Source organism: Sciurus vulgaris, assembly GCF_902686455.1.
Source record: "Sciurus vulgaris genome assembly, chromosome: 7".
NCBI lineage: Eukaryota > Metazoa > Chordata > Mammalia > Rodentia > Sciuridae > Sciurus > Sciurus vulgaris.
Window position 1 is genome coordinate 20,419,225 of NC_136467.1, and position 22,079 is coordinate 20,441,303.

At 39.4% G+C, this 22,079-nt stretch overlaps 2 protein-coding genes across 3 annotated transcripts in view; one reads left to right on the forward strand and one right to left on the reverse strand.

Moving 5' to 3' along the window:
• EPM2A (EPM2A glucan phosphatase, laforin) overlaps nucleotides 1-22,079 on the forward strand; it is a 199,398-nt gene that overhangs the window by 91,595 nt on the left and 85,724 nt on the right. The gene's annotated exons all lie outside the window — the stretch shown is intronic.
• Nucleotides 14,258-15,571, reverse strand: LOC306665293 (mitochondrial-processing peptidase subunit alpha-like). The gene is given in 2 exon segments (XM_079146692.1): nucleotides 14,258-14,823; nucleotides 14,826-15,571. Coding segments are annotated over 2 exon segments (1,128 nt in total). The 5' UTR covers nucleotides 15,436-15,571; the 3' UTR covers nucleotides 14,258-14,305.

The following is a 22,079-nucleotide window of genomic DNA, read 5'->3' on the forward strand; positions in this document are numbered from 1 at the left end:
CAATAGTAGTACAACTTTGCTGTTTCCTTCCCTAAACCATAATTCCAAAAGTCTTCCCCAGTTCAGTTGTTGGAAATGTACTTCCAGTTGCTCAGTTATTGTCTTAGTCTGTTTTTTTTTTTTTTTTTTTTTTTTTTTTTGTTGCTATAAACAGAATCTATAAAGAAAGGAAGTTTATTTTGTCTCATGATTACGCAGACTGGGAAGTCTGAAACTATGGTTCCAGAATTGGATTGGCTTCTGGTGAGGGCCTCAGGTTGCTTCAACACATGGCAGAAGGCAGAAGGGCAAGCAGAACGTGTGAGAGAGTGGGAAGGGAGCCAAACTTCCAAAGACAGCTAACCCACTACAAGAGAGGCATCATCCCCATGACCCAAACATCTCCCACCAAACCCCACCCCTCACTTCTGATGCATTGAGGAATTAAAGTCACAACACATGAACTTCCAGGGGACACACTCAGACAATAGCAGGTCTTAAGCCTTAAGAGTCATCCATGACTCCTCTCTCTCTTTCTAATACCACATCTGATCCACCAGGAAAGCCCGTCATATCTATTGCATCTATGCTTTTCCTCCTTTATCAAATAAACTAGTCAGAGTCATCATGATCACAAAACTGGATTCCAGAAATAGAGTCCAACCTAGGATTTCCGTTCTTGTTCCTCCCTCTCTTCTAGTCCCTATACCCTATACCCTATACCCTATACCCACACAATGGCAGGAGTACCCCAGATCATGTTACTCCAGAAACCTCCCACGTCACTCAGGGCAAAAGTCAAACTGTTCAAGGACATATATAGTCTGCTACCACGTTACCCTTTTGGCTTCATCTGTTGCCTTCCATATGATTCACTCTTTTCCACCAGCGTAAGACTTCTTCATTTTCTTTGAACATTGCAGGCTTCGATCTGAGGGTACTTGCACTTGCACTTGCAGTTATTTCTGCCTATGTTGTGCTTGTCTCATGTGTTGGAAGCTTGATCCCCTGTATGGTGCTGTCAAGTGGTGGAACCTTGAAGAGGTGGGGTCTAGTGGGGGGAAGTTAGGTCATTGGAGGCATGTCTTCAGAAAGGATTAATGCAGCTCTTGTGGGACCCTGGTTAGTTTTCATGGATGTGTGTTGCTATAATTGGGTCCAACCTATGTACTTGGTGCATGTAACCATTTTTCTACTTCTTTTCCACCATATTGTGACATAATCAAGGTTGTCCTCACGAGAGGCTAAATTCATGGGCCGTTTGATCTTGGACCTTCAGCTTCCAAAACTGAGAGCTCAAAAAATCTCTTTTATTTATGAAGCATGAAGTCTCAGGCTTTTGTTGTTAAAACCTATAATGCTCTGTGGGGAGCTGTCTATGGCTAGCAAAATCAGGCTTGGTTGAGCCATCAGACATGGAAATCTGGCTTTCAGGAACTGGCAATCATTGAGAGATTGTTCCAGATCGCCTGAAGAATATTACTTCCATGCAGAGTGGCTCATTGCCAGAATTTGCATATCCTGGATGTGTCACGTGACCCACCAGAGCAAATGGCTTCCTTAACTCCACCCCATCCTGTTTCTCACAGAAGATGCTCCTCCGATCCCTCTTTTACCTGTATGACAATAAATAAAGGACAGGTGGGCTCTTCCATTATCAGAGCCAGATTGGTATGGCTCAATTGGTCATGCCTCTGCTTCAAAGTATAATTGTCTTCTGTGGTTCTGCTATTAAATAAGTCTCTTAGTGATTAATTTACAGTCAGCCCATCCCTCTGACAGAAACCCTTTCCCTCACCCACACTGGATGTGGAAGAAACTCAATAATGTTCTTTTGCCAGCTAAGCCCAAAGCTTTCTCCCTCAGTGATGCTTCCCTAATTTACCCTATTAAAAACTGCCTGACTCCTTACTGACCCTCCGTATCCATAGTCTGTGCTGTATTTCCTTTCATATGACTTAACACTGGCCAACATATTGCATAATTTGCTTATTCATTTTATCTGCATCCTCTCACTTCAATGTAAACCTCATAGAGTTGGATATTTATGTTTTGATTGGTGATGTACCATAGTGTCTGTACCAGAAGCTGTGTATAGCATATAGTTCAATGAATGAAGCACAAAAATAGCTACTAGCTATTGAGAGCATACAATGTTACAGGCATTGTTCTCTCTCTCTCACTCTCTCTCTCTTTATATATATATATATATATATATGTATATATATATTCCACATATATATACTCATATATACATATATATAGATGTGATTATATATATGATTATATATATATAAGCTTATTTAGTCCCTCCAACAATGCTATGTGATATTATTGTCCTTATTTTACAGATAAGAAAACTAGAGATATAGAGAGAATGTGAAATTATTCTCAGGCAGTTAGTATAGTTTTACTCTTAGTTTGGTGGTGTAAGTTTCTAATCACTCATTATAAACCTTGGACATTTTACATATATTAGTTCTTTAGGGCTGCAGTTATAGTGTACTATAGACATAATGGCTTGAAAAACAGAAATTTATTCTCTGATAGACTAGAAGTTTAAGATCAAAGCATCAGCAGGGCTGGTTCCTTCTGAGAACAGTGGGAGGGAATCTGTTCCTTGCTTCCTTCATTTCCAGCAATCTTTGGCATTTCTTGGTCTGCAGAAACATCACTGAGGCCTGTGTCTTCAGAGTTCTCCCTGTGTGGGAGTCTGTGTCCATTTCTGGTTTTCATAAGGATACCTATTGGTCACACTGGATTGGGTCCTGACTCTCCAATATGACTTCATCTTAACTAATTACATCTGCAATGACTTACGTTCATGCATGGTCACATTCTGAAGTAATGAGGTTATGACTTCAACATATGTTACAGAAAACTACTTAAAGATATGGACACAGAAAAAACAACCAGGCAGGTTGGAAGGGAGGAGAAATTCGAAAGAAAGAAGAGAGGAGCATGGGCTATTTCCCATTTTCATATGTTTATTTTGTAAAAGAGTACTACTGAAAAAGAGAGATGGAAAATTGGAACTGTTCAAATAAAAGAGGATGGATTCCTGTACTATAATTATATTAGGTAATATACCAATATTATTAAAGGAAAGACTTAGGTCAGTGAAAAATATTGCTGTCATCAAAGAGCAAAGTGGATTAAGTACTGAAACATAAGATCTGAAACCATAAAACTGGAAGAAAGCATAAGGAAAAGGCTCCCTGACACTGGTCTCAGTTGTGATTTTTTGGATTTGATACTGAAAGCATAGATAACAAAGGCAGACTCAAGCAGGTGGGTTTGCATCAAACTAAAAAGCTTTTTCATAGCAAAAGGAAAAAAAAATGAAAAGGCAAGTTGCAGAGTGGAAAAAAATACTTGCAAAGACTATGTATAATAAGGGATTAATGTCCAAAGCTATAAGGAACTCAAACCAGTCAGGAGCAAAAAGACAAATAACTCAATTAAAAATGGACAAAGCACCTGAAAAGACATATCTCCAAAGACACGAATAGCCAACAGGTATACATGAAGGTGCTCAACACCATTAATCACCAAGGAAGTGCAAATTAGAACCACAGTGATAGATCACCTCATGTGATAGATGTCTATTATGAAAAGCGAGAATTGATTTCTGTTATATTTAGATTCGTTTGTATTTATTTAGAAAAAAACTTTTTGATTTTTCTGTTTCTTTTCTTGCTTTTATTTTTTGGTAACTATAGCTTCTCCCTTATAGCAAAAAATACTTTCATAATGACTTAAGTAGGCCTCCTTCATGTTGACATTATTGCCATTATAATTATGACTTGTTTTGCATTTATTTACTCTTTCTTTTTTTGGTCCTAATTTTTTATATGGAATCAAACAGAGGGTCTCCTGCATGCTAGGCAAGTGCTATACTACTGAGCTACATCCCCAACTCTTGATTTTGTTTGTTTTTATGGCAGAATGTTGCTCTTAGCCCAGGTTGGCCTAGAACTTGTGATCCTCCTACATCTGCTTTTGAAATGAGTGGGCTTACAGGTGTTGCCACTATGCCCAGTGCCCTTTTTTCTAAAGTTGTTAGGAAAGTCAAAGAAATTGTTGATAGGGACCTAATCCTCATTGCTGGACCTACATCACTACCCTACTCCATTCCTAACTTTCTTCTCTCTCTCAACTTCTATCATTACTGAGAACTTTAACCTGGTATTTCTCAAGGTTTTAGTGAGTATATTATTGTCCACTCCCCTGTAGTCCTGCATCCCTCATAAGGTACGCTGGGCCCTACCTTCCATAGATGGTAGTGTTCATCTATCAACACACTTCCAAAATCACTGTATCATTCTGAAATATCTTTCTGCTGGTAATCCTTCTTAATTGTGCTTTCATTGTTGCAGGTGGATTTCTATCTTCAAGTTTTATATTGTCATTTCCATTCATATATCAGGAGGAATGGTGTGTAAACTAGAATTTTCTCAATCATCATCTACACCAATGACATCCAAATCTCAATCCTTGTTCTAACCTTCTTTTCTGAGTGCCAGGCTCACATATCAAGAAAACATTTTTCTTTTTAATTTCCCCCAGTTCTCAGGCTATCTTCCAACCTCAGTATTCCACAAACTAATTTTCTCTTCCTGTGGTCAAGTCTCTCATACTTTCTCTCTCAGGCCCACAGTGGCAACCTCTTCTCCATCCCTAGTTGCCCCAGGCAGAAACCTGAATGTAACTCAAATGTTATTTTTGCCACCTGCCTCATGTTTACCACCCTCCTCACTCCTCAGTAAGTCCTTCAGTTACACCTAAAGACCTCCTACGTAAGTTATCTCTCTTCTATTAAAGCTCCCTGACTAGGCTGAGGCATGTCTGGGTGTGAAGAGTTGAGAGATCAAAGGCACTGCCTTACTCAACTGAAAGGCACCCTGCACGGTTTCCTTGTACAGGAAAGAAGCCCAGTCTGTGCAGAGGACAGAAGAAGGAACCATTTTGCAGTCAAGGTGTGGGGAGCCAATTTCTGGCAAATTTGAGTCTGGCCTGAAATACAGGCCTGGAAAATCCACATTGCATGCATAACATAGAGGGTGCCCAAGTGACCAGTAGAAAATCAAACCTGGAGAGATGTTTTCACAAAGGACAACTAGTCATGGAAACCCACCTGACTCTTCCCCTCCCCCTTCAATCCTGCTGCTTGCAGGACCTGCTGGGAGAGACAGGCCTGGCCAGGAATTCAAAAGGGTGGGAGTGGTAGAGATTGAGTTTGGAGACTGAATGTGAGACCAGGAATTGTGGGGTCCACAGGTGATAATCAGGGACTAAGAATTGGTTCCTCCACCACATGAGTGGAACCCAGAGAAGATCTCTGGGGTGCAGTTTTTCTGCGTAACTGGCAACTGCTGGGCCCTGGAGGTGTGCTGATTTAAATCTCCAGACCAATTGGTATTCATCAAAGAACTGGAGTCTACCTAAGCCAAACCTACCTCCGGGAGTTCTGCCCACAGGCTTACCTCTCTCCAGGAACCCAGTGGAGCGAGTCTCGCACTCCAGATGACCCCATCTAACACTGCTGAGAAGAGAAGCTGAGAATCTTTTGAACTCCAGCAATTCTTTAATTAAATCAAGATTTTTTTCTCTATTTTTTATTTTCTATTTTTTTATTTTTTATTTTTTTATTTTATTTTATTTTATTTTTTATTTGTTTAATTGTGATCTTAATGACTCATGGACATTTATACATATTCATATTTGTGATTTTTAAAAAATCATTTCTGTCATTTTTCAAGCTAGTTATTTTTCATGGATCAGTGTTTTGAGAACTAGGATGTTTGATTAGACTATTTCAGTTTTGTTTTGTATTCTTTTATTTTTAATTTTTAAAATTTTAACTTTATTTATTTATTTTATCTCACCCATTTCCCTTTGTTTTCTTTCTGTCTTTTATTCCACTAATAGGCAATCTATATTGGTCTCTCTTTCATTCTTCCTTTAATTTTTTACTTCTCTCTTCTCTTCTCTTCCTTCGTAATCATCGCATCCTATATCACTTTTTTTTTTCTCCCTGTCTGCCATTCAAAATTGTAAACCCTTTTGTAAACTTACTATTTTTATTGTAGGCAATATATAATCATATTATTCTGTTTATTGTGACAATTAACATTGTAGACATCATAGCAAGAATTATTTATTTTAATTCTGTATAGTGTTTGCATTGGTTGTTGTTATTATTTGTCTTCCCCAAATGGTGAGGTTTTGGAAATCTTCAGGGACACTATAAGTCTACAGGGTAGAAATTCTACTGCCTCAGATAGTGTTAGATGGGTAGACACACAAGCAACATGAAAAAACAAGGAAACAAATTGCCTCAAACAAACCAAGATACTACAATAACAGAATCCATTGACACCACCGTGGGAAAAAGTCAGAGAAGGAGTTTAGAATGTACATAGTTAAACTGATCTACAAGGTAAAGGACAATGTAAGGAGGGAAATCAGAGAAAATACAGGAAGTGAAAGATTACTTCAAAAAAGATATGAGATTTTGAACAAAACTTCCTGACTTACCTTCCTATTGCTGTTCCTCTCTCTGGACCACTGGTTATACTGCTACAGAGAAACCTTCCTGAATTTCAAACATGGTACTCTCTCTCCCTTGCTCAGTACTCCTCAATGACTCCTTATTGTTCTCAGAAAAAAAGGAAGACACCCTTAATGGACATAGCAGGCTCTTTATGACCTGGTCTATCATGTGATGCCTCATGATGATACCTACCTGGATATAGATACCTACCTGCTCTCTCCAGATATTTTCACAGGACTCATCTTAAGGTGCTGTACTATGACATGCTGCACTGTGACCCCATTAGGAAGGAATTTTAAGGCTTTTAAGAATGCTTAGCAAACACAGGCACATTCTCTAATGTTTAAGCCAAGCACACTTTTGGATGCTATGCTCATACGTAGTGTGGGTTTTAATCTAAGAGCAATGTGAAGAAACCATTTATTTTTTCATGTAAGTTAATGTTTGGAGTAATTTATTCAATGGTAGTACTATCAAATTCCTCATTTTTATTTTCTTTTTGTTTTAATCATTTTAATAACTATTTCTTTTGAAATATACAGCCTGCATTTTAATAATATTTACATGGCAAGCATCACATGTTAACCATGATCCTATAAGATGTTTTATTACATTTTCAATAGATCATCTTCCTGAAAATTGCATTTACTTAATCCCCTTTCAGCTTACCATCACAGGCTAAAACTGATATCCTTCAAAAAAGAATGTTCTACGTGTTATAAATATAGTATCAGTTATATTATATCACACAGTATTCTCTCAGTGAGTGGTCTCATGTAGGATACTTCCTTTTGGCCATGAATAAAGCACAGCTGTAATTCTTGAGCAATAAAAGAATACTCTATGCAACTCTGAAACTTAAAAATAAGTGTTTTCCTGCTCTTCATAATGATTAAGATTATGTCTTTCTTAACCAACTTTACTTCTTGCTCTCCCTTGTATTTTGACTCATTTTACCCCTTTACCTCATATTTCTTACTTATTTTAAATTTTACTTCCATTCTGTCATATTATTTGATAAACTATGAAATACTATATTTGATCCCTTTTGGAATAAAAAGATGTAAATAAAATAATTACATGCATAAAATATTGCCAATTTGAAACACTCATACAATCAGAGGATGACATAACATAGTATTGATATAAATGTTGAAAAAGTGGAACATTGTACATTTTAGGATAAAACTCCATCGTTTAACAAAGATGCTCTAAAAATAGAACTGTTTTTTATTCTTCATTATATGGACACAAATATCAGAAACCTGTTTCAAATGTGCAGAATGTCTATTAGCAAGGAAGAGATAGAATTCAGGCCATCATCCCAAGTTTCACTCTGATTGAAGACTTCACAGGTAGAGGAATGTGTTTCCCTTTACTACTTCTGACTAATTCAATTGACTTCGTCATACTGTATCCATAATTTATCTTGAATCAAAAGAGCAAACAACCAGATGTAACCACTTGATCTTCCTCTGGTTCTTCTGTTGTACACATAAACACCTGCAGGTGTTGAAAAGTCATAAATAAAACTCAGTTAAAAGGGCACACCTAGTGACCAGTCACATATTTGATGTCTGAAGAGTGAAATTATTTCTAACAGAAAATTGCAGACTTGATAGTCATTATTAATTGGCAGAACTCCCTCTTGAAGTTAACACCAAGATTCTCCCCTATTTATAGTATATTGTTTTCTCCAAGGTAAAGAAATTTGTTGGTTCATTACTTGAAAATATTTGTATTCCTGTACACATAGGAAATTTTGGAGTATTATTACTACACTAGGGTGATGATTACTGTTATGGTTTGAATGTGAATTGTCCACAAAAGCTCACATGTGAGACACTGCTAGAAGGTTCAGAGGAAAAATGATTGGGTTGCGAGAGTCTTAACCTACTCAGTGAATTAATCACCTGATGGGATTAACTTACTCAGTGAATTAATCACCTCAGGTGAATTAATCACCTGATGGGATTAACCTACTCAGTGAATTAATCACCTGATGGTAACTGAAGTGGTAGGGTGTGGCTAGATGAGGCATGGCATTGGGGGTGTGACTTTGGGGTACATATTTGTATCTGGCAAGTGGAGTCTCTCTCTGTTTTCTGATCATCATGTGAGCTGCTTCCCTGTACCACACTCTTCTGCCATGATGTTCAGCCTCACCTTGAACCCTGAAGAATGGAGTCAGCCTTCTGAAACCGGGACCCCTTAAATGAACATTTTCTTCTCTACCATTGTGCTGGTGGGGTCTTTTAGTCACAGCAGAAAAAAAAGTAGCTGATTAAAACAATTACAAAATGAAGGAGACACTCTTTGGAAGGTGTTAGGTCATAATATATATAAACCAAGGATCCATGTGTTCAATCAAGTGCAAGTAGTAATTGGAGTTGTGTGAAGAAAAATTGTTAATTATTTAGGTATTTAAATACTTTTGGATCTACATGAGGAATAATAACTGACATGAATCAAAATAAATCTATTTAGATGGCGATTTTAAAGTCTTAATAAGCAAATGTCCTAATTTGAGCGTTTTCCAGTATTTTTTTTCAGGAATTACTTTCACTGAAATAATTGTTGTCACTAGACTATATTTTATCCCTCAGTGGCCTGCTTTTCTGTTTTTCAGATCAAAGGGAACTCTTTGACTTATGACATATAATTTTCAATTACCAATCATTTTTAAGGACACCAATGGAGGATGTATAAACTAAATCTACATTTTCATTATTAATCAGTTTCCCCATATACAGCTCATTATAGAAATGTTATAAAATATTTTGCAGAAATAAAGAAAGGTGGAAACCTGGCTTAGTAATAGCTCAAATGAGAACAACCTAGGGTATTTAAATGAGCTAGCCACTTACTGCTGCTACCAAAAAGACAAACAAGAGGTCCTTTATCACAAAAAGTATAGCACAGAACTTCAGGTCTAGGTATGATCCAATAAATCACATTCAACTCTGTTCAACAAGTTTGAAGAGAATATTGACATTAACAAATTAGTGCTCCAAAGAGATTTCTGATATTTTCAGAAATGTAGGTGGAGAAAGCAAAACCCAGAGCTCTTTCTGCACTAGTAATTTCATCTTTTGACCAATTGTGAAACTATTTAGTACCTTCCAGGTACTGTGAAGGGCTTTTACTAATTTAATGCGATACCATAGGCTTTGTTAAGTGGGTGCAATTATCAAAATACATAGAAAGGAGTTTGGGAGGCTTAGTTTGGAGAAAAGAAGAGTGTGAATAGAAATAACCATCTTTAAATATCTGATGAACTGATATATAAATAAGACAATTACCTTACCCAAGAGAACAGAAGTAAGATTTGGGGCTCTGAGTTAGAGAGAGGACGTTGTCAACTTCTTTTAAAAAAGGAACTTTCTAGGTAGAATTGCAAAATGATAAAACAGATTGCTTTGTGAGATAAAAAAAGATTCCTACCACTAAATTTATTTAAACCTGAAGTTGAAAGTCTTCCTTCCAAAAAATATATTAAAGATTGATTACTGGACGAAAGATTTTATCACATGACTGACAAGATCTCTTCCAAAGTTAACAATCTATGCTTCTAATTATTGATGAATATCAACTTTAAACTTCCACCCCCTCCACCAGCCTAAACATTAAAGCTACACATTAGCACTTACCAACCCATCTAAGGCACATTACAAAAGTGTGCAAACGTCTGCAGTCTTCTAAGAGAAAACATAATGATCTGCCAGCTCTTGGTTATATTGGAGAAGATGAAGACAACATACAGCCAGAATAGGGCAGCGCTTCTGTATCTGCGCCGGGGTTCACATTGCATGTGTAGGGAATAGTGAAGTGATCTCTCTGGAGCCAAATGGGATGAGTCATGGACAGTTTGCCCAGTAAGAAGTTTAAAAGAAAAAGAGGGTTACCACCTGCAGGAGTAGAGAGACATCTTTGTCACAGCAATCAATCCCTAAAATCATTTACTGTGCATGTAACTGTGTTGATTGGATGTAAAGCATTATCTTCATGGTATTTCCATGTAACATTTTTTATTCAGAATTCTTCATGAAGATAACACTTTCAAACAACACTGATAAAAATCCAATCTGGTAGTAATAAAACAAATTTAAACTTCATCATTCCTAGACTGATTCTGGTTCATTGGTGATAGTTCTGTGGTCCATGTTACAGTAGGTATATTGGCTAGTTAACGCTTGTTCTCTTATTTATTTTTTTACTTTAACTTTGAGCTAAGCACAGAGTCAGATCAAATGAATTGATCCAGGGTACTACATAATTAAGGCAAGTATGTTAGACATGCCAGGATTTTACTAATTAACAATCCCTCTCTCCCAATGGAAAAACATGAATCCTTTTACCATTTGTAAGGTGATGCTCTAACCAAGTACATTAAAGAAAGTCACACTTGTGCATGTGATCCCATGTATCACATCATCTCCAGAGTAGTTTTATCCCTATTTCCTCTTGGTGTTTAACTTCTTCCTCAAATAATTTGGTGCCTGTCAGATTATATTGTGGCAATTAGATATTTGTGTTGATTATATATTTATTGTCTGTCCGAAACTGGAGACACATAGCTCAGTGATGGGAGCTGGCTCTTAGATGCTCATTCTGAGAGCAACTCTTTGCTTTCTTATTTTCCACATGACTCACTGGCAATTTTATCTCTTCGGTACTCCTGTGGCTGTCCGAGAGTACATCAAACTTAAATGGGCCCTCAAAGCTGCGCTTTTTTATACTGTCTGTTGTGTAAAGATGTGTTGATATGATTGTGCTGAGAACAGGGAAAGAAGGAAATATGAACATTTACCCTCCTTATCAAGATCTTGAACCATTCATGAGATAATGTGTGTAAAACAGATGTAAGAATTTTCCATATAATGAAGTGCAGATAGAAAAAGTTGGTTCACAAAAGAGCATGAGAAGAGCGTGAGAAGAGTTTAGAATGTTTCATCTCTAGCTCGTGAGGTGTGCGTGTGCATGCGTGCTTGGGTGTAGGACACGCCACATTGTGTTTGACTCCTATGCGGGCATCACCTGCACTTAGAAACAGCAGTCCAGGCGTCTCACTGCTGGGCAAGCAGGAGGGACCAAACATAAAGGACAAACAGGAGCAGCAGAGGGCCAGTATTGCCAGCGCTGAGCTCCCCAGCGAGCAGGGCTTCGAGGTAAAAATGGACTCTTCCTTTTGTGCTCTCCCTGTTGATGCATGTGACCCTGTTTGTAGAGCTAGTGGGATGGAGATCCCAGGATGCTGGGGATGAGAGGAGCGGCAGTGTTTCTCCCTTCCAGGTCCCCAGCCCTGCCCTCCTGTCAATCAGAGCTGCCCTGTCATCTTCTGACTGCCACTTGAAGGCACAGGTGAGTGTGTTTCCACCTGCTCTGCAATCTTCATTCTGCACGTGGCTTTTATCACTAAGCTGAACTTCATCTCTCCCCTCGTGTCTCTCCCAGTTTTACTAGACGCCCGTCTACTGGCTCTGGATCTTACACTCCCCTCGTGTCCACATTGTTGACTTGTCCTTCCCTTTGCTCCTTAAAGTCCTTCCCAGGGCCTGCTTTACTGTTAGCTCTCAAAGCTGTGCAGGGCCTCCTTGCTGACAGTTCTCCAGAACCCTGAGGGCCACGTCCTGTACCACAGACTCCAAGCAACAAGCACTGAGCTGTGTCCTTGGTTTCTATTTTTTGGTTCATGATCTTCAGTTATGTTAGACAAACCTGTCCCAAATGCAAATGATAGTCATCTGTGACCAAATGCCAAGTCTTTAAGAAAACAGCCTGATAAGTCTTGATTTATTTCTCTCTCAAGACACTGAAAGGTAAACTGAGGCACAGTCATTTTTTTTTAGGATTTTATTTGGGTAGCTCCAAACTATCAACTTCAGGGGCTCCACAGAGTTAACACAGGGGAAGGATATTGTGGGGGTAAAAAGAGGGAAAACAAAGAAAATATTTGGTTACAGTTATGCACTGTCTTATTTGCCTATCTTGCTAGAAAGTCTCTAGTTTTGTAACTACGGGTTAGTTGGTGGCTTCCAGATGGTTAGCCTTAAGTTTCATTTTTCTCTAACGTAGGCATTTACAAGGACTTGTTCAAGTTAAGCTTCACTTACGTGTGCAAATCAGCAGATTAAGGCCTAACTGGCTTTCTGATCAGGGATTGTCCAGGCCTTGGTGACATTTTAATTTATTTTAACAAAACTAATCGACCACACTCCTGTCAGTAAACTGTCACCAAAACCTTTGCTCTTTCAAGAAGCCTTTCCGGGGTAACCGGAGGGAACCTGAACTTGACCTAGTGCATACGGGATTCTCAGACACTCCCACCACTATCCCAGCAATTCATCCTGTTTAACTTTTAAAGAAAATTGTTACTTTTTTTGTTTTTTTTAGTTACACATGACAGTAGAATGTATTTTGACATATTACACATACATGGAGTATAACTTCCCGTTCTTGTGGTTGTTACACTGGTTGTGTTTTCACATGGGAACACAGGAAAGTTATGTCAGATTCATTCTATTGTCTTTCCCCTTCCCATCCCCACTCCCTGACCTTCATTCCCATTAACCTAAAGCATTTCTATTCCACACCCCTCACCCCGGCGTTGTGTGTTAGCATTCACACATCAGAGAGAAAATTTGGCCTTTGGTTTTTTGGGGATTGGGCTTATTTCACTTAGATGAGAGTCTCTAGTTTCATCCATTTACCAGCAAATGAAATAATTTCTTTCTTCTTTATGACTAATATTTCATTGTGCATATATATCATGTTTTCTTTTTAAAGATTTGTTCTTTTTAGTTATATGTGACAGCAAAATATATTTTGATATACCATATATACATGGAGTATAACTTCCCATTTTTGTGGTTGTACATGATATAGAGTTACAATGGTCATGTATTCATGTATGAACATAGAAATGTTATGTCAAATTCATTCTACTGTCTTTTCTATTCCCATTTCCCCTCCCTTGCACCCACTCTGCCCTGTTCAATTCCTTCTCTCCCTACTCCCCACTGATTGTGAGTTGGTATCCACATATCAGAGAGAAAATTCGGCATTTTTGGGGGGGATTGGCTCATTTCACTTAGCATGATAGTATTTATTTATTTATTTATTTTGATTTTTAAACAGCTCTTTTTCTCTCTCTCACACACACACTGTCCTTTAACAAGAGTCCAGCAGTAGCCAGCCCCCCCACTGGCCACCAGGGTTCTGAGTTCAGGACCACACAGCCTACCCTGGGAAGTGTCCACGAAGGTGACACTGAGGGGCAAGGCAAAGAGAAGAAAGCAGAAAATGGGTATGGCCAGGAAGGCTGGGGAGGAGGGGATGGGAAGGAAGGGAGACGCTGAGGAGACGCTGAGACCCTGAGGAGAGCAGCCTGGCAGGTGCGTGGTTAGGAGCTCCCAGTATGTGTGGAGATTGTGTGGCAGTTGACGATGGGTCTGCACCTGAGCAGAGCCTCGGGGTCTGAGTTCCCGCTCTGCCCCAGGCACTCAGGGCACATGCAGTGACGTCCTTCCAGCGTGGTAAATTACCTCAGCAGCCTGCTGGGCATCCTCCGGCTCCAGTTCCAGCAGACTGGGTACCAATCAGCAGGCATCAAGCAGACCCTTCCATTGACATCCTGGGGCAAGAGCTTTGAGATACTGGGTGAGACCAGGTGATGCTCAGGGAGCAAGGTCACCAAAGACACACTTTCCCAGCCCTCGTGGAAACACCTCCCAGCAGCGGGGGTCTCTGAGGATTGCTTCTGGAGGGGCTCTACCGGAAGAGCCGGTATGTCCGTGGCAAGCGCCCATCTCTGCTGGACAACGCCACCTGGATGTGCTTATAAGTGGGCAGGTTGGTCAAATCCCCAAGGGCGGCCATGGCAGGTTTCCCACGCAGCATCTTAGATGCAACCCTCCGGATGTCGTCTGGCTTCACATTGCGGATGAGCATGCACAGCTCCTGGGGCAGCTTTCTGGACTGTGTGGCCAACACCTGCCTCCCCACGTCCTCAAAGATGACAGGCCTGGACTCCAGGTTCATCATTAGCATTGACATCAGCTGTGTCTTGGCCCGCTCCAGCTCCACCGTATCCACAGTTCCGCCCATCAAAATAAATTCCTTTGCGATGATTTCTACCATTTCCCGAACCTGTCTCGGATCAGCGCTAGTGTGAATGCACAAGAGGCCAGTGTCTTCATAGCTGTGGTGGTAGGAGGTCGCATTATACATCCAGTGGCACCTGTTGAGCACGTTGAGGTAGAGCCTGGAGAACATGCCCTTGCCGGGCCGCCAGCCGAGAAGGAGCCCCCTCCTCCCATCATCATGTTCAGCACAGCAAAAGGGATAAAATCCTCCTCCAGGAAGGAACAGCTCTCAAGCCCCACCATGATGTGTGTGAGCTCTGGGATGGGGGTTGGGCCAAGGCTGACATTGGACATGTCTCTCTCTAGCTTGACAATGCCCCCGGTGTATTGTGCTACAGATCTGTCAACGTCCACAGCCCCGGCACTCCCCCAGGCTGGCTGGGCTCCCAGTAGGTATTTTTTAGCACATTCCACCAAATGCTCATGCTCGACACCAACTCCAGCCAGCACCATGCGGTCGGGGGTATAGTAGTTCCTCAGGTAGGAATGGAGCACTTCCTGGTTAATCTTGGGTATGTTCTCTATGGGGCAGAAACGGTGGAGGCCCAGGGTGTTCCCCCTGTAAGCAGCTTCGTGAATCATCTCAGTGAGAAGCGGCTCAGGGTCAGGTCGCATGTTCAGGTCCTCCAGCTCAAACTGGACAGCCATCCGTGTCATCTCTATTTCTTCATCTGTCAGGCGGGGGTGCAGAGTCACCTCAGCCAGCAAGCCAACCACAGTGTCCAGGCCTTTACTGTCAGCAGACACGGCATACATGGTGGTATCTCTTGAGGTCTGGCAGTCACAGATACCCCCGTGCTTTTCCAAAGTAAGCAGAATTTCATCTTTGCTGTCAAATCGAGCAGTAGACGAAAATGCCAATTTTTCCAAAAAGTGAGCAATTCCGCTAAGATACTTCGCTTCATATCTTGATCCTGAGTTGACAAGAATTCCTACTGTACAAAACTGTCCAAACTTATTTTGAGATGCCACTTGAAGCCCATTATCCAGCCTGGTAACTTTGGTTTCGAATTTTTCCTGTCCATCAACTGCAGCAAAAACAGGCTTGGGTACTCCAGGTAAGGGAGAAGAAAGAGGGACGCTGGGATAGGCGCCTCGCTACTAAACTGTCTGTGTGCAGGGGGTCCAAACCTGGCCCGAGGCCCTGGCAGCACCTAGCCCCGGGCTCCCCGCTTGGGCTAGGTCCGGCTCGCCAAGACCCTCGGTCTTGGCGCCTGCTCGTCACCCGCCACAGCTCCTGCTCTCTGGCCCCGAGAATGACGACCCCTTCTTCGTCTTGCGGCTCAACGGTCACCCCCATCGGGCGCCCCTAGTCACTGCTCGGGCTTTCCGTGATCTTGTGGCCGAGCATTCCTTCCCGACCGCGACGTTTCCGGGTTCAGCGACGACGCCCGCCTGCCGACCCGGCACGAGCCGCGGAGGAGCAAGGCCCGGGTGCCCCAGACGGCAGCACAACTCCGCATGATAGTATTTAGTTCCAACCATTTACCCGCAAATGCCAAAATTTCATTCTTTATGACTGAGTAATATTTCATTGTGTACTTGTGCCAAATTTACTTTATCCATTCATCTGTTGAACGGCACCTAGGTTGGTTCCATAGCTTAGCTATTGTGAAATGAGCTGCTATAAACATTGATGTGGCTGCGTCACTATAGTATGCTGATTTTAAGTCCTTTGGTATATGCCCAGGAGTGAGATAGCTGGGTCAAATGGTGGGTTCATTCCAAGTTTTCTGAGTGGTTGCACCAATTTGTAGTCCCACCACCAATTTATGAGTGTAACTTTTTCACCGCATCCTCAGCAACATTTATTGTTACTTGTATTTGTGATAATTGCCATGCTGACTAGAGAGAGATGAAAACTCAGTGTAGTTTTGATTTGCATTTCTCTAATTTCTAGAAATGTTGAACATTTTTTCATGTATTTGTTGACTGAGTGTATTTCTTCTATGAAGTGACTGCTCAGTTTCTTTGCCCGTTTATTTATTGGATATTTGTGTGTGTGTGTGTGTGTGTGTGTGTGTGTGTGTGTGTGTGTGTGTGTGTTAAGTTTTTTGAGTTCTTTATATATCCTGGAGAGTAATGCTCCATTGGAGGTGCAGGTGGCAAAGATTTTCTCCCATTCCATAGGCTCTCTCTTCACACTCTTGGTGGTTTCCTTTGCTGTGAAGAAGCTTTTTAGTTTGATATCATTCTATTTATTAATCCTCGATTTTACTTCTTGCACTGTAGTGTTCTATAGCTTTCATTGTAGAGGTCTTCCACCTCTTTTTTTTGATTGATTCCCAAATATTTTATTTTCTTTGAGGCTATTGTGAATGGGATAGTTTTCTTAATTTCTCTTTCAGTTGATTCACCACTTATATATAGGAATGCAGTTGATTTATGGGTGTTAATTTTATATTCTGCTACTTTTTTGAATTCATTTATGAGCTCTAGAAGTTTTCTGGTGTAGTTTTTTTTTTGGCGGGGGGGCGGGTACTGAGGATTGACCACTGAGGACACTCGACCACTGAGTCACATCCCCAGTCCTATTTTGTGTTTTATTTAAAGACAGGGTCTCACTGAGTTGCTTGGGTCTTGCTTTTGCTGAGACTGGCTTTGAATTTGCGATCCTCCTGCCTCAGCCTCATGAGTCACTGGGATTACAGGCGTGCACCATGGCACCTGGCTGGGGGAGTTTTTTGGGTTTTCTAAATGTAGAACCATCTCATTGCCAAATAGGATAGTTTGAGTTCTTCTCGTCCTATTCATATCCCTTTAATTTCTTTCATCTCTTCGCTTGCTCTGGCTAGAGTTTCTAGGACAATATTGAATACAAGTGGTTGAAGAGGGCATCCCTGTCTTGTTCCACTTTTTAGAGGGAATGCTTTCAATTTTTCTCCATTTAACATGTTTGCCTTAGGTTTAGCATATTTAGCTTTTACAATGCTGATGTGTATTCCTATTATCCCTAGTTTTCCTAGTGTTTTGAACATGGATGGCTGCTGTATTTTGTCAAATGCTTTTTCTGCATCTATTGAGATAATCATGAGATTCTTGTCTTTAAGTCCATTGATGTGATGTGATGTATTTATTGATTTTCATATGTTGAGCCAACCTTACACCCCTAGGATGAACCCCACTTAATCGTGGTGCACTATCTTTTAAATAACTTTTTGTATGTTATTTGCCAGAATTTTATTAGGAATTTTTGCATCTATGTTCCTTATTGATATTGGTCTGGTATTTTCTTTCTTTGATGTGTCTTTGTCTTGTTTTGGTATCATGGTGATACTAGCTTCATTGAATGAGTTTGGAAGGGTTCCCTCATTTTCTGTTTCCTGGAATACTTTGAGGAGTTTTTGTGTTCATTCTTCTTTGAAGGTCTTGTAGAACTCGGTTGAGAATCCATCTGGTCCTGGGCTTTTCTTATTGGTAGGCTTTTAATGGCATTTTCTATTTCATTACTTGAAATTGTTCTGTTTAAATAGAGTATGACCTCCTGATTCAGTTTAGGTCTATTTCTAGGTCATATGTCTGGAAAAATTTGTTGATGTCTTCAATGTTTCATATTTTATTGAAGTTAAATTTTCAAAACAGTTTCTGATTATCATCTGTATTACAGAAGTTTCTTTTTCATCCTGACTTTTAGTAATTTTTCTCTCTCTCTGTATTAGCTTGGCTAAGGGTTTATTAATTATATATAATTTCTCAAAGTACCAACTTTTTGTTTCATTGATTTTTTTGATTTTTTAGGTTTCAATTTCATTGATTTCAACTCTGCTTTTAATTATTACCTGTCTTCTATTGTTGTTGGTGTTGATTTATTTATTCTTTTTTTTTCCTAGGGTTTTGAGATATAATGTTAGGTTATTTATTTGTTTCACTTTCTATTCTTTTAATGAATGATCTCAATGCAATAAACTTTCTTCTCAGAACTGCCTTCATAGTGTCCCAGAGATTTTGATATGATGAGTTGCTATTCTCATTTGCCTCTAAGTAATTTTTTATTTCATCCCTGATTTCATCTGCTATCCATTGGTCATTTGATAGTGTATTATTTAGTCTTCAGGTGTTAGAGTAACTTCTATGTTTCATTTTATCATTGATTTCTAACTTCATTCCATTATGATCTGATAGGATGCAAAGTATTATCTCTATTTTTTGTATTTGCTAAGAGTTTCCTTGTGGCCTAAAATATGGTCTATTTTAGAGAAGGATCAATGTGCTGCTGAGAAGAAAATTTATTCAGTCATTGATGGATGAAATATTCTCTAGATGTCTGTTAAATCTAAATATTAATTTTGTTTTTAGTTCTGTAGCTTATTTCTTTAGTTTTTGTTTGGAGGATCTATCCAGTGGTGACAGAATTTTGCAAAATAACCCAATATTTATTGTGTTGTGGTCTAGTTGATTCTTGAAATTAAGAAGGGTTTGTGTGATGTATGAGGATGCTCCACTGTTTGGAGCATAAATATTTATGATTATAATGTCTTGTTGATGCATATTTCCCTTAAGCAGTATGAAATGTCCTTTTTTTCCATTTCTGATTAACTTTGGCTTGAAGTACACTTTATCTGATATGAGCATAGAAATCCCTGCTTGTTTATGAGATCCATGTGAATAATACATTTTTTTCCTATCCTTTTACCTTCAGTCTGTAGATGTATTGCCTATGAGGTGAGTCTCTTGGAGACAGCATTTTGTTAGGTCTTGTTTTCTAATCCAATCTACCAGTCTATGTCTTTTGATTTATGGTTTTAGGCCATTTACATTCAATGTTATTATCAAGATATGATTTTTATCCTCTATCATTTTGATTTATTTCTGGTTTTTAATTTGAATTAGTTTCTCCTTTGATTGACTATTCTTCTAGTGTAGTTCCTCCCTTTGATAATTTTTATTTTTATTTTTCATTTTTTCTTCATGAAATATTTTGTGAGTATGTATTGTAAAGCAGGCTTTCTAGTTGTGAATTCTTTAACTGTTGTTTATCAGTGAAGGTTTTTATTTCATTGTAAATTCTGAAGCTTAATATTGCTGGGTATGGTATTTTTGGCTGACATCCATTTTCTTTCAGAATTTAGTATATATTATTCCAAGACCTCCTAGCTTTGAAGGTCTGGATTAAGAAATCAGCTGAGATTCAGATTGTTTTCCATATTAATGTGACAGGTCATTTTTCTGTGGCAGCCTTTAAAATTCTATCCTTGTTCTTTATGTTAGGCATTTTCATAATATACCTGGTGTGGGTCCACTTTAATTTTGTATTTTAATTTTAACTTGATGTCCTGTAAGCCTTCTGTATTTAATTTTCCATTTTATTCTTTAGTTTTGGGAATTTTTTTTCTAACAGTATTTCATTCAAAATATTTGGTTTGTATGACTGAGCCTTCACATATCCTGATAAATCTTGAATTTGGTCTTTTAATATTTCCTGAAATTTCTGCTCACAGTTAACTTTATTTTCAAGATTATATATTTTGTTTCCATTGCCTGAATCTCTATCATCCAAGTGGTCCAGTCTGTTGGTCATGCTTTCCATTGAGTTTTTAATTTGATTTATTGATTCCTTCATTTTGAGGATTTGTGCTTGATTTCTTTTCAGAATCTCTATCTCTTTATTGAAGGGATCATTCACTTCTGTATTTTCTCTTTGATTTCCCTCCTTACATTGTCCTTTACCTCGCAGATCAATTTAACTATGTACATCTAAACTCCCTCTTTGACATTTTTTCCACTGTGGTGTCAATGAATTCTGTTATTGGAGTATCCTGGTTTGTTTGAGGCAATTGTTCCCTTGTTTTTTCATGTTGTTTGTGTGTCTCTCCATCTAACACTATGGATTTGAGGCTGAATTTCAACCCTGTGGACTTATAGTGTCTCCAGTACCTCACCATTTAGGGGGAGACAAATAATAACAACAACCAATGCAAACAACATATAGCATTAAACCAAATAATTCCTGCTATTACATCTATGATGCTAATTGTCACAATAAACAGAAATAATGTGATGAGTTATTGCCTACCATAAAAACAGGGCTTATAATTTTAAATGGTGGACAGGGAGAGAACAGAAGTGATATAGGATGTGGTGATTATGAGGGAGGATGAGAGAAGATAGAATTAATAAGTTAAAGGAAGAGTGAAAGGAGAACAATAGAGATTAGCAGTTAGCATAAGAAGAGAGAAATAGAATCAAGTGAAACAGATAAGTGAGAGACAAAAGTATATATGTAATAAAAATTTTAAAAATTAAAAAAATAGGATACAAAACAAAACTGAAATATACTAATCAAATATCTCTGTGCTCAAAAAACTTATTCATGAAAAATAATCAGCTTTAAAAATGCTAGAAATGGGGAATAAAAATAAACTTGAATATGTATAAATGTTCATGAACCATGAAGGTCACAATTAAACAGAAAAGGAAAAGACAAAAAAAAAAAAATTGAAGAAAAGTTAAAGAATTGTTTCCATTGGAGTTCAAAAGATTCCCAGCTTCCCTTCTTAGCAGTGTTAGGTGGGGTCATCTGGAATGTGATGCTTGTTCTACCCTTAGGGTATGGTTGCTAGAGAGAGGTAATCCGCTCAGCAGTACTCCTGGAGGCGGGTTAGGCTTAGGTATGCCCCAGGCTCTTTGCTGAATGACAGTTTGTCTGGAGATTTTGAACTGCCCTTCCTCCAGGGCCCAGCAATTGCCAGTCCACACTGGTGGTAAACCACACGCCAGGGTTCTCCCCTGGCTTCCACTCCTGTGATGGAGGAGCAAATTTGTAGTCCCCTACATCACCTGTAGATCCCACATTTTCTTGTCTCAGGTTCAGTCTCCAAACTTAATCTCTTTGGCCCCAATCCTTTCAAACTCCCAGCCGGACATATGTCTCCAAGTTGGTCTCACAAGCAGCAGGATTGGGGGGAAAGGGGGAAAGCCAGGTGACTTTCTATGACCAATTGTCTTCTGTGTAAACCTCTCTCCACTTTTGATTTTCTCAGGGTTACTTAGGCACGCTCTGTCATGCAGTATGGGTTTTTTAGGCCTGCATTTTGGGCCAAACTTGGGTTTGCCAGAAATCCGCTCCCTTAGCTGCCGGCCCCTTCACTGCAGCTGCAAAATGGTTTCTTCTTCTGTCCACATGAAACCGGGAGAGTTGGGACTTCTTTCCTATAAAAGGATATTGTGCAGCATGCCTTTCAGTTTAGTGTCTTTGATCTCTAAATTCTTCATACCCAGACATGCCTCAACCCACCTAAAAATACAGGTTCCTTTAATTCCCTTATCCCTGCACTTTGGTCAGCTCTGGCTGATACCTCCGGCTGTGGAAGTGGTTGTGGTGCTGGGGTTTTCATCCTTAATTTATTATATCCAGCTTCCTGAGTCCCCTTTCTGCTTTGAATGCCAAGTATTCAATTCCA